Below are 13034 nucleotides of genomic sequence, written 5' to 3'. Positions count from 1 at the left end.
GTCAGAAGAAACACTTTGGAGTCTTTGTGACACAGCTAGTAAAACTCCTCCTTGGAGAAGGGTCAGCTCATAATCTACATGCTTCTTAATTTCTGTATGGATTAATTAAATGTAGCTTCTCCCTTGGGCACAAGGACGAGTGTCACTTTGTAAATAGGCCTAGGACCCACTGGTGGAGAGTAGCCCTTTTTGCTCCCAGTGTGGTGTTCGTATTCCTTGCAGGAGATAGGTCTTTTCTGCTGCACTTACTCCTGGGAAGTTGGGAGGAGAAGGCTGATCTCAGTGAAGGAAACCTTTGCATTCCCCACAAGTAAATGGAAGTAAGTGTGTGATCAAGAGCTGTAACACTTCTGTGCAGAAAGCATTTCTGCTTCGTTTTATAGGAATAACTATCTGGGTTCTGCCACTGATTCTCTTATATATTGACTAAGTGAATTTCCCACCACTGTGTGATATTTCCCACCAGAAAAATAAGGGACAATGAATCTGATCTTCTTGATGAGGGATGTCTGGGGCAGCTGTTAATTAATATTTGTGAAGAAATCTGTGATCCTGTGATGAAAGGTGTTATGTTAGTGCAATTTATTGCATTAAATATAGTAAGATTCCTTGGCACACATGATTTCCACCATGTTATTCACCCAGTTATTTTGGCTAGAGATCAGCACAGGCCAAGCTGTTACATCTCAACACCTTCACTGTTTTGAAGACATTCGGATATAAGTTTGGAATTTGCCCATCTCTGCCTTGAAGCATTTCGGTCCCACAGAGGACACACATCCTTCAAAAGGAATCCCTGAAGCTCAATGAATAGGAGCAAAGCTCCACACAATAACATGTTAAAAGTTGGCTTTGAGGCACTACTTCTGCCCAGTTGCCTGGACAAGCTGCCATCGCTTGTGAAGGGTATGTAATCATTGTACCCAACAGTGATCTGGTGTGTTACTGAAAAACACGTTGCAGGTTATCACACTCAAGGATGAGACAAAACATACCTTCAGGTCACTGCAGGCTGTGAAAAAAGCCACCCATTTGATTGCAGCAGGCCAGAAAGAAGGACCTTCTTTTATGAGTATTTGCTACTTTCACTGGTATAAAATCCACCTCTGCTGTTTTGGGCCAACACATAGAGGCTGGCTTGGTGTTAAGCATCAGCAGGAATGAAAATGGCTGGTGCTTGGGTAAATGGGGTACTAGCCACGCCTCACAGGGGTGCACAGGAGCCAGCGAGACGGATCTGTCTCTAAGGCTTGGGAACAGGAGCAAGAACTTGTCAGACGAGGTGTCTTGTTCTGGGAGGCCCCTTGGCTGTCCTGTGTACAGTTTGAGGGCTACGTGATCCCACACAGTTGTGAACGCCTTTCTTGCAGGATTAAGAGGTCACTTAGGACACTACCCAAGCAGCAAGGTCCTTCTCTCCAAGTCTTTAAATAGCCCCTTTCCCTTCCATGTCTCCTTTGATCTTCCTGGTTTGCTCAGGCCTATCTGAACCCTGAGGAGAGGATATCCAGATTCGGCCAAAGAAATGCGGTTACTGTCTACCACAGAGGGTAGTGACATCTGTGGTGGTGCTGAGGATGGCTGGAAGGGTACTTTGGGAGCAGGGGCAAGAGGACCATAATGCTGCAGGATCCATCTAAAGCAGGATGATGGCAGTATCGTAACAAAGTGGTCCAGTAATAACAAAATTCAGGCTGTAATCACTTTCATTTGAATGCTTCCTTATTCTGAGGTTGCCTAGTGAAATTTCAGACATCTCTGAACCCTTTTTTTCCCCTCAGAAATGATGATTTTATTTTTTTTCTAAACCTCTGTGTATCCAATACTGTATATAATAACCTTACAACAAGAAGAAATCACAACTAGCTGGCTGAATATTGAGGCTGAGGATGGGAGTACACAGACGAGAAACTCTCCAGGGTATTTTGCTCTCTTATTTAAGTGTGAATTTTTAGCTCCTCTTAAATTAGAAAAAGCAATTTACTCTGACAAGGCACAGAACGTAAGGCACAGAACCTGACTTCGCAGTTATTGTGAGACTGGATAGTCAGCTGTGGGAAGCAGATATCCAGCTGGCAAATCCCTAATGCCGGCGGTGAGCGGCTGCGCCCAGCAGTTGGGTCTGGTACGCACCTCTGCCTTGCTGACAGCAGAACGTCGGGAGGGGAGTCTCTGATTTGAAAGTTAATACAGTTATTAGCAGTCCAATAGTTTCTAGAGGCCTCAGGAGAGAGCGAGCACTAGTGCTGCTCGGCCCCTAACCTAGTCTTGATTTTAGCTGGTATTAATTTTGCACCAGGATTTCTCTTCAACAGGCGTGGAGTGCAGAGAGCAAGAAATCTTACTTGCAGATACAAGTCTTATTACACAGACAGTTAGGTTTCTGACTGCTGCTATTTGTGTGAGCAAATTTATTAAGGGTAAGAGAAGAAAGAAGGATGTATTTTGAACACATCAAATCCTGCTTCCCTGTTTAGAAACAGGCTGTTTAAAAACAAACAAGCAAGCCCTGGAACTGGACATCCTATTCCTTGGGCTCTCTGAAAAAAACCCAGTCTGGAAGTGTGTGAGCCCAGTGCAACAACAGCTTTTCTTTAATAACAGGCCATTTGTTTTTTTTTTCTAAGCAGTCACACAGCCTTGTGAAACTATATTCAACAATTAATTTGAGTACTGGTAGAAATCATGTTCCGCATTGTCTGGCAGGAGTGACTGCTTTAGTCTTGCATTTATTATTATTGTGAGTGGAATAACTGCTTTGTATTTCTTCCCCTGAATAAAACATTTATTAGTAAATATCGCGCTGCACACATTAATGCTGTTTGATTTCTTTCTGGGCATCGTCCTTTTTGCAGCATTAATGTTTAGACTGAAAGCAAACACGGAGTTGTTTGCATGTCTCATTTGAAGAAATACTTGCCTTTGGACAAAAGACATGAATGCCCAAGAGCCACACAAAAGACTGAGTTTATGGGAAGTCTTCAAGTTAAGCCAGTGCTAAAAGGGGGACTGTACTGGTAGCTGCTGTCCTTCAGGTGGGACAGGAAAGAATCCCACCTCTATTGGGCCTTCAAATCTTGCAGAAAACATCCCAGGAGGCTTCCCTGACAAAACAAGATTACCTGTTACTGTGGCTTAGATGCAATTTTATAATCTTGTCTTGAGTAAATAACAGCTTGTCTCGACGTGTTCCCAGGCACAGAACAAGGAGATGGGAACTCCTTCCCTGCGTAATCGTGGGGCAGCAAAACAACCTGAGCTGCCAGTCAGCAGGATCTTGGGCACAAGCTGTTGTCCTCCAAACCCAATGTCACTAACAAATCTCTTGCTGCCTGTAATGTATCAATGACTATGCACTGGGGTGTTTTTTTATTCCTGGCTTTCTCCATGCTCCTGCTGTTTATCTATACGGAGCTGCAGCCAAGCTAACCAAAGCCCCGGTGTTTCAAGGATTAATTCACAGAAAAAGCTCAGAGAGGAACTATCAGCCGGGAGCCGATTAACTGCATCTGAACTCAGCCCTGTGATACTCCTGGCTGGGTGAGAAAGACAGCAGACTTTGCTGAAGCAAGGCTAAGACGAGGGGCTCCTGCCCAAAAGTACAGCCATGCTTGATATTTTAAGTGATGTTTCTCGCTACTTTAGCCTTTGTCCAGCTGCAAGCCGTGAAAGGCAGCTACAAGCTGTTGTTAATAGGTAATAATTTGGCTCTAAATCCTTTTAGCGAAATCCTGCAGGATGTTGGTGATTTTGTAATCTAACTTGAGCCTCTGGGAACTTTTCTTTGCTCTCATTCCACCCATATACCATGAATCCATCTTCATTAGTCTGTGCACATATATAGATGTTGTATCTAACATTCGTAAGTGCTGGCAGGAATGGAAAATATTTAGCAAGAGGAATTTTACTTCTCTCTTTTCGTATGGTTTGTTCTTGAAACACCAAACATATCTTTCAATAAAAATAACTAATGTGTTTATTTTAACCAGTGCTGGGTAAGTAATTTGCATTAAAGAAATTACTCTATTCATCTTTTTTAGATCAGGCACAAGTTGTGATTTTTCTCATTTGTACTTACTGTTCCAAAAGATTTACTGAATATTTTTTATGAATGAATTTGTTGCAATTCATCCACAAGGAGTCTGGTACGAGTATTAATTTAAAAAATTGATTCTGATAGATTTCAATGTCCAAATATCTTTGATGACTTTGAAAATCTCAAGCTGATTAGTCAAAATCTGAGCTGTTTCTTTCCAACAGGCAAGCTGTCATCTTGCAAGACAACAGCAACTTTAGGGTTGTTTTTCTGTGTTGTGTTGCCATTATGAATTGGAGCTATGTTCTTCTGCAGTATTCTGCATTATTCAGTGGTGCCACTAAAGTTAGCGGGAAATATGTTAGAATTTTTAATGGGACTAGGGTTTTATCCAGTGTTTCAGCAAACACACAAGTCATTCCATTCCCTCACTAGTGCGCTGGAGGAAGGGGAACAATTGGACACCAGCACAGCCAGAGTTTTAGTGTTAAAATATCAAGAGTAAATACTCAGATAAAATATTTGGCAATATCACCCAGCTCTAATTTGCACATTTTAAAGGTTGATCTTTCACATCCTCTCAAGTTCTTTGTTTGCCTGAGTCCCTGGATAAAGCACATGGAAAGTCAGAGGATATCTTATGTCATCACTATTTGTGTTAATGGCTTAGGAAACCCACAATCCAATCAGTTAAAATAAACAACCCAGTGTAATAGGAGCATAAATCAATGAAGACTTCATTACTGAAACCTTAATGTGAAATCCATCCACCTACATAGGAAAGAGATACTGAGAGGCAGCAAGACAAAACCAGAGGACAGCCTGATTTACGCAACCCTGAAATTTAAAAGGTGCTGAGAACAGTAACTCTTCCTGGAGTCAGTAGATTTGGTGAATGCTCGTCACTCTTGACACCCTGCCCCTGACTATTAAGTCCCTATGCTAAAAAAATCACACAGAATCACAGAATCACAGAATGTTTGGGGTTTGAAGGGACCTCTGTGGGTCACTGATTGCTTTCTGTTTGCCCTGAAGATATTGGGAGACTTGAGACAGCTCAGGACTGTGAACTAATAAACAAAGACATGAATTAGTAAAATTAATATATGACTGAAGCTACACGTTGCCTAGAAGTAACGGTATTCAGAACAGCTCTGACCCTGCTGCACACTTTCCTCTCCTGACCCAGTAACAACGAATTTGGGCCCCTGCTCTAGGATGAGCGTGGCAATACTTGGGGAATCGAGAGTTACTGGATTTAATTAAAGCCACATATTCTGTTTGTCTTGGTTCTGAACGAAGGAGTAATCCTATCATACCGAGCCTTTTGATTTCAACACGGTTCACAAAAGGGCTGAACTTTTATATTCAGTGCAGAGATCTCTCTTGTTGAGTTAATATAGTAACGAACAGGATCAGCAGCATGCTCTCACTCTGAGCAAGGGCCATCTCTGAGATACGGATGAGACATGCACTTTTCCTGTGGATTTTAGCTAACAACAAAAGTAAGGTGAGTCCTTAGAAAGGTGTCAGTGCTCACAGAGCCTCCTCCCCCGAGTCCTCTGTTTCAGAAGTCATTCTCTGCCTGTTTGCTCCAATCTCTCATCCTCGCCTGACTCCTTTTCCTTCCTTCCCCTTCCCCTGACCACATCTTCTTTTGTCTCCCTCCCCTGCTGATACTTTTGTCTCTGTTGCTCACTTCTGTCAAGTGAAATGTGTATTGAGCAGTTAAAGTTTGGTAGCATTGGTTATTGACCAAAACCAGTATGATGGGGATTCAGGTTTTCAGAAATATGGAGTTTGCTTATGTAAATAATTATGATAAACAAATAAATGTAAGAAAACATAATATTAAGGATACAGAAGTTAGGAACCATCAGGAGTAACGTAGATATTGCCTGCAGAAGATGGCAGATATAATTTGCCAATACAGAAGGAGGCTTGGTTGAAGGGAGCTGCCAAGCATCCTACAGGAGTTCTGCGACAGTGGTGAAAACCTGGTTCTCCAGGCTGACAGTCACCTGCTCTGGCTGTGAAGACTGATCATTTTCCTGCTTCATTCCCATGTCTTACTCAATGTAGGCTCTACCCAACTATAACAAAGGGGGAAGGGGTATATCTGCAGCTCATTAATTACCTACACAATCCTCAGCATCATGTCAGCTTGTGCTGCTAATTTAGCAGGGATCCATTTGAAAAAAACCCTCAGTTTGCATTAATAGTCATTATTACAGATCTGAAATAAATTTCCCTAGTATTCTTTCTAGGGTTTCTTTTTACTGGGTGTTACTTCTCAATTCCTTGTCTTAAATATTCAGTTGCATAATCTTAAATATGTCAGAGAATGGTTGAATCAATCTGGCTGGTAAAATCATCCCATATATCTGGAATACATACTAGTACATGAAGTTTCTGAAGCACTTCAACGTTCAGAAATATAGGAGCTATATATCTGTAACATATTATCCTGTTGTTATAATTCAATGGGAGATAGAGTGATTCCAGTATAGTTTATGCGAAACACCTGAGGTTCTTCAGGATCAAGGCTACACAAATGCAAGTTTTTTATTATAATGGAAATTTATATTGTGTTGTATTGTATCTGTATGGAAATTAAGAGATCTAGAACTTATCCAATATCCCTCATACAGCAATACAGACTGGTGATTAATTCTTCAGTCTCAGCAGTGAAATATGGTTGGAGAAGGATTAGAGAAGGGGTCTAGTGTATCACACAGATGGATGGTGGGTATTATGTGTTTCCTTCTCCTGGAGTACAGTATGTCTTATTTCCTGTAGTGCAAAATTTAAAGTGAATCTAAAGCAGAATGTGTGATGTCAAGCTGTGGTGCTTACTTGGTCTTGAATGAAAATAAGTTTAGGGCATCTTTTTGCTCCCAAACTTCCAGGCTTCCATGTGGTTATAGCTGCAAAGCTGAAAAGACAGGGGAATTTTCTTGTAAGTGCGATTAATATAATTTAAAGGTATTCTTCAACTGACAGAATTAAGGGATGCTGTCATGGAAAACGACCATACATTTAACATTTCTGTGTGATACAGTATTTCCTCAACTTTGAGGCAGCTAGAGCAAAGCAAAAAAGAGAGATGTGATTTAGAATTTATATGTAAATTCTGCAGAAATGATACTGTGTATTAAATATTGTGTGGTATGATCAGTATGTCTGTCAGAGGCTTTTAAAATGTGTTATCAATATGGTGCCACATATTCACTGGCCAGATGGCACAAAAAGTACTCAGTATCCAAACAAGGATCTCAGTGCCTATGCACTGCATGAGGTACTGCAGCCCTGTGTAGCACAAAGTTCACTGTTCTGAATTGATCCCTAAATTTGGTGTGTTTCCGTTCCAGAGCTCCTGTGACAAGGACGTCATCCGGAATATTCTCAGTGTCCTCACTGACCTGCTCTCTCTGGGTAAGGAAGCAAAGCTCTGGGGCAATGCCTGTGGACTAGGGACAGAAAGGGGGTCCTCAAACACGTCAGGGAACTCATACCTCAATAAACTCGGCCAGATGTTTGCAAAGTGAACAAAATGTGAATTGTACCTATAGATCAGAGTCCTTACTCTTGTGTTTGGAAAACTGAGCTTTTCCAGTAAGTTAAAGAGAAAAAAACCAACACAGAATATCTTCATCATTTTTAGTTTAAAAGATGCCTGTGTGTTTCAAGGTATTTCATAATCCCTGGCAGTCAACCACTGGAAATGTTCCCCGGTGCCACTGGAGAGAGGGCTGTGAGATAGGGAGAGGAGCCTGACTTCCCAGAGCACAGGGACTCTCTAATGGGGAGAGCTCAGCACCTCTGCAACAGGCACCTCCACCTCGGGGCTGCAGGGAAGGCATGTTGCTGCACGCGCCCGAGCCATGTGCAAAAATAAATGAATTGGCAAAAGAACTGAAAAAATAATTTAGTTTCTTTTCCTTCCTGCTCCACCTCAAAAATATCATTTGCTAAACAATTCTCAACCCAGCTGATCTGCCAGGCTGTGGGGGCTGCATCGGTGAGTGCTGGAGCCTCCTGTGTTCCCCACTCCCCAGAGCCCCACCGCACATATCGCCCATCCAGCTGGGCCTCTCTTCTGAAGCCCCACAGTGCTGTTCCTCAGCTAGATGGAAGGATTGCCTACGTGGAGGATGGGACGTGCCGTCTCCCTTCCAGGAGATGAACGTGTGGCTTCCTCCAACCATGGAGCCTGAAGTCCCTGCTGAAGTCGCCCATGGATGAATGTTTGTTGACACTGTAGGGCTCACAGGATTAGCATGTGGTTTTGTTGGAGAGCTAGATTTGTTTGAAAGCTGTCCGCAAAGCTTCCCCAGGATCCCTTTTCATTTGGCAGAAGCCCATTGCAGCTTTAGTCTTTTGCTTGTTTAATTTCCTGTGTCTAAGAAATGGTCACTGAGCCTTCTGCTCCTTTGAAACTTGTTGGTGTCTCTGCTTATTCCTCTTTGCTGCATTTCAATGCGCACTGAAAACTTCTGCAGGACATGGGTTTGTAAAGATAATCACTGCTAGAACAAGAGACAGCAGAGCGCATAGTTTCACCATGCAGCTGTTAACCATGTCTCCAGGCCAGGGGCACCTGAGATCCACGGTCAATTCTGCAAATGCCCTTGGGTTTCTGGCAATAAAACACCACAGGAAGGCCACCGGAACATTGTGTGCTCCATGTGGCGTGAGGGGTTATGACAGTGGCAGCTCTGGGGCAGGGGTGCTCTGAGCAGAGCCTCTTCTCTCCCATTTTTCCCCAGGGACCGGCCGGAGAATTCACTACGTGATCAGCAAAGGGGGCAGCGAGGCACTGCTGCAGGCTCTCATCGTTGTTGCCCGGACTGATCCACCCGACCACAGCATCCTCCTGCCCCTGCTTCTGCTGCTGGCCAGGGTCGGCCGACGAGGTATCACTGAGTGGTGGGGGACTTCTTGTGTAGGGGGCTCAAAACTGATAGGCAGCTGCAGCAACAATCAGCACTGGGATGTGCCTGATAGACAGCTGACAGTTTATTTTTGGGGTGTGCTGCTTCTCTGATATTTGGCCAGGTAGACATCCTGCAACAAGACACGGATGGCGTACATGCACATAGATCTACTTCTTGCATAGGTTTCATCCATGTTCTGCCTTGGGCTGGCCTCATGGCTGAAAGCCCCCCCAGCAGAAATTTAATTTTGTTTTCCCTTAACTTAAGAAAATCTTAAAATACGATTTCTATTTCTTGGCCCAATCTGCAGCAGAGCAGCAGATCTTGGCATACAGGGGGGTTTCCTGAGGCAGGCAAACGCCAGGGCAGAGGAGAGACCCACCAGGAGCTGACAGCTCTAATGAGAGAGAGACACTGGTGGAACCATGCTCTGCTCCCCCTGAGACATTGAAGAGATATTGATTTGAAAGATGGATTATTTGGTGATAAGGAATTTGCTGGATGGTCACATCGAGAGAGCAGTGGTCAATGACTAAATGTCTGGGTGGAGATCAGTGACAAGTGATGTCCCTTGGGGGTCCGTGTTGAGATCAGTACTCTTTAATATCTTCATCAGTGACATAGACAGTAGGATCAAGGACACCCTCAGCAAATTTGCAGATGACACCAAACTGAGCGGTGCAGTTGACACGCCTGGGGAATGGTAGGCTATTCAGAGGGACCTGGACAAGCTGGAAAAGTGGGCCCATGTGAACCTCATGAGGTTGTGCAAGGTCCTGCACCTGGGTCAGGGTGTCCCATGGTATCAATACAGGCTGGGGGATGAAGGGGTTGAGAGCAGCCGTGAGGAGCCGGGCTTGGGGATACTGGTGAATGAGAAGCTGGACATGACCCAGCAGCATGTGCTCACAGCCCAGAAGGCCAACTGTGTCCTGGGCTGCATCCCCAGCAGCGTGGGCAGCAGGTCAAGGGAGGGGATTCTTCCCTTCTGCCCCTCTCTGGTGACACCCCAGTTGGACTCCTGCATCCAGCTCAGGAGCCCTCAGCACAGGAAAGGCATAGACCTGTTGGAGCGGGTCAAGAGGAGGCCACAAAAACAGTCCAAGTGCTGGAACACCTCTGCTGTGAGGAAAGGCTGAGAGAGTTGGGGGCTGTTCAGCTTGGAGAACAAAAGGCTCCAGGAAGACCTTATTGCAGCCTTTCAGTACTTAAAGGGGGCTTATAAGAAAGATGGGGACAAACTTTTTGTCTTTGTAATAGTTTGATTCTTACTGGTTTTTCACAGATAGGAAGTTTGGGCTGAAAGTGCAGAAGGCAGAAGCAACTGATGTAATACTGAGCTTGACAAGAAGAAATCTGGGCCACCACCTGAACCTCACACACTGCCTCTGGGTCTTGCGGGTTTGTGCTTCTAACGGTGAGTACCTGGATTTTCCTTCTTTCCTCTGTGTGACAACAACCAGAGTTCTTCTTTTAGTCATTTCAGCGCAAAGAAACATCGTTCCTGATTAAGGTTAGTGCCTTCACGCACCGTTAAAGTACAGAATCAGGCACAAAAGCCAAAACAGCCATAGAAAGAGGTGCTACCCAAGGCACCTATACAGCCTTTACATATATTTCATCTATGGACTATGATAATAGAAGTGCCATAGTGAAAATATATTCGTGGCAATGATCTCCTATTCTAGAATATAGGCAGTCAACTCCTTTGCTCTGAGACTTAGATACCTTAAATCTCTACGCAGTTCCCATTACCATAACAGCCAAATGTCTCACTATTGTTGATTGTATGGATCTTCAGAGCAGCTCCACTATGGAGGAAAATACGGGTGGAGAAACAGGAGAGAGAAATCTGTTGCTCATTCAAGGTCCCTTAGGAAATACATATTACATCCTGGTCTTCTCTTTAGTATCCCCCCAACCCCCACCACGCACTTTCCCAGCTTTTCTTTCTTGGCAATGCCCTCATATTAAATGATTCAAGCAACAGGATTTCCAGTATTGTCTCCCAGGATCATTACACATTCATACAGGTTTTCCCTACTATAGAGCACTGAGTTTGTCAGCACAAATTTCCCTTTGCTCATTCTAACTCTTTCCTCTCCCTCTCTGCATCTCTCACCCAGCAGATAATTCTTGATGGCTGTCCTGTCTGCAGTCTGCTATATGCATCCTAAGATTTAGCACTCCTGGCGCTGAGCCCTGCAGGTCGCTTCTATTGGTACAGGAGCTAGCTTCATGCAATGGGCTTTCTCAGGCAAGCAGCCAAGCCTCAACATTCAACCCCTCTCCCTGTGATAAGCAGTATTTGAAAGGCTGAGTGTGCCTGAAAATGCAGCCAAGGCCAGAAGCTGAAACGTGCCTTTATTTGGGTTTCACAGCTGTGTAGTGACCCTGTGCTGCCTCCCATGAAAAATGATGATCTACACCCTTCACTGCTCCCTGCTTCAGTGCACCTGCATCCCGATTCAGCTGCAGTTTTTGCAGAGATTTTAGGATGCACACTACAGCCTGGCCTGCTTGCTGTTGATGTCAGACCCTGAAACTTCCACTCTGCTCCTTTGCTGGAGCATCTCTGTTACTCTCCAAGTATCTCCAGCACTCTCTAGATCTGCTTCCCCCTTTCATGAGTAACTTTGACTCTGTGGCCCAGCTGAGAAGCTGCAGGGGAGGTTACACGGAGGTCTGTGCAGATGTGATATCAAACTAGATTACATGCTCCCAATCTTAAAAATTATTTTTAGCGGGTGGAACTAGAGAGGATCCAGAAGCGTGTAAAATTCTGAGAGTGCTTAGGTGTGACAGCAGAAAAGATGAGTCCTTGTCACAATCTCATGCACCAGTTCTTTGCTCCGAGTCACTCCCTTCATAATCTCTGCCACCTGTTGTGTGTGGTAGACCACGTCCCACTCTGGGGCAGGAGGAGTTCAGCCAGCCTTGTCCACCACCCTGTCTCTAATGAATTACCAGCTACTGTAAAAGTAGCTGGCAAGCCTTGCAAAGCTTTCCATCACAGGACAACTTGGCGGGACATGGTAGGACTGCAGGAGATGATGGGCCCTCTGGCAGCTCTGTGATGGCCACTGGGAGATATTTACAAAACAGCCAAAACCCAGCAGTGGGCAGGCAGCCAGGTCTCCCTCTGGCTGCTCTTGATTACTGATCCTTTCACCCTGTTCGCTTGCATTTAATATCTCAGGGCTGTATTTATCCCTTCTTTACACAGAAACCCTGTCTTATAGTGGGGAGGCCTGGATAAGCATTTAGTTTATGCATAGGGCATTTTTGGAATCCATTGCAAAATCTATCTATAAAGTTCGCCGCATGTTAGCAGGTGAAGGATTAACAGTAAAATTGGCTGAAATTAAGCTGCATTCAGAAACCGCCCTCCCAAAAACCTCCACTTCCACACTGCTGAATAATAGCACAGGAAGAAAACTGCACTCCATGCCCCTGTGAAATAAACCATCCTCATGGAGTTGCCTGTGGAAAAAGTGGGATGAATTTGAGCCCTGTCATTTGAGTGGGAGATGACCCTGTTTAACTATGAGTTGTTCTCTGGGAGATGACCCTATTTAACTACGAGTTGTTCTCTCTGGAGAGCATAATATTTACAGCAAAAGGGGCTTTGGGGAACTTGGGGAAGAACTGCAGGATCTGAGATCTGGTTTTGTGTCTGATCTTGGCTCAGGTTGTGTCCACAGACAGCTTTATGCTTCAGTTTCTGTGTTTGTAAAATGACCTGTGAAGTCCATTTGGGAGACTGGAAAAATCTGTTCCTATCTCTGGGGGTAGCTACTCCCTTCCCTGCATCACCACTAAGCACAATGCTGCAGACCGCCTGCTTCAGATCTGACTGCTTTTCTCTTTTATTGGCTTAGTTACCACAGGAACTACGCTTGGCATCAATGGAGCCATGGAGCTGCTTTTCAAAGTCATCACCCCCTACAGCAAGAGACACGTCAGGACAGTCAGGTAAGCAGTAGCCCCAAGGGAACTTGTCTTTCCAGGATGGCAAGAAATAAAAATTTGGTTCCACTTGAAGAGGCAAAGAAATCAGA

At 44.4% G+C, this 13034-nt stretch overlaps 1 protein-coding gene across 1 annotated transcript in view; it reads left to right on the top strand.

Moving 5' to 3' along the window:
• Positions 1 to 314: 314 nt before the first annotated feature.
• Positions 315 to 13034, top strand: part of AGBL1 (AGBL carboxypeptidase 1) — a 282923-nt gene continuing 270203 nt past the window's right edge. The window contains 6 exon segments of the mRNA XM_075431306.1: positions 315 to 320; positions 931 to 963; positions 7408 to 7471; positions 8806 to 8952; positions 10259 to 10390; positions 12855 to 12948. Of these exon segments, the coding sequence (XP_075287421.1) occupies positions 315 to 320; positions 931 to 963; positions 7408 to 7471; positions 8806 to 8952; positions 10259 to 10390; positions 12855 to 12948 (476 nt within the window).

This window comes from Opisthocomus hoazin, chromosome 10 (assembly GCF_030867145.1).
Source record: "Opisthocomus hoazin isolate bOpiHoa1 chromosome 10, bOpiHoa1.hap1, whole genome shotgun sequence".
In the NCBI taxonomy this organism is placed as follows: domain Eukaryota; kingdom Metazoa; phylum Chordata; class Aves; order Opisthocomiformes; family Opisthocomidae; genus Opisthocomus; species Opisthocomus hoazin.
This window is presented reverse-complemented; position numbering and strand designations above follow the sequence as displayed.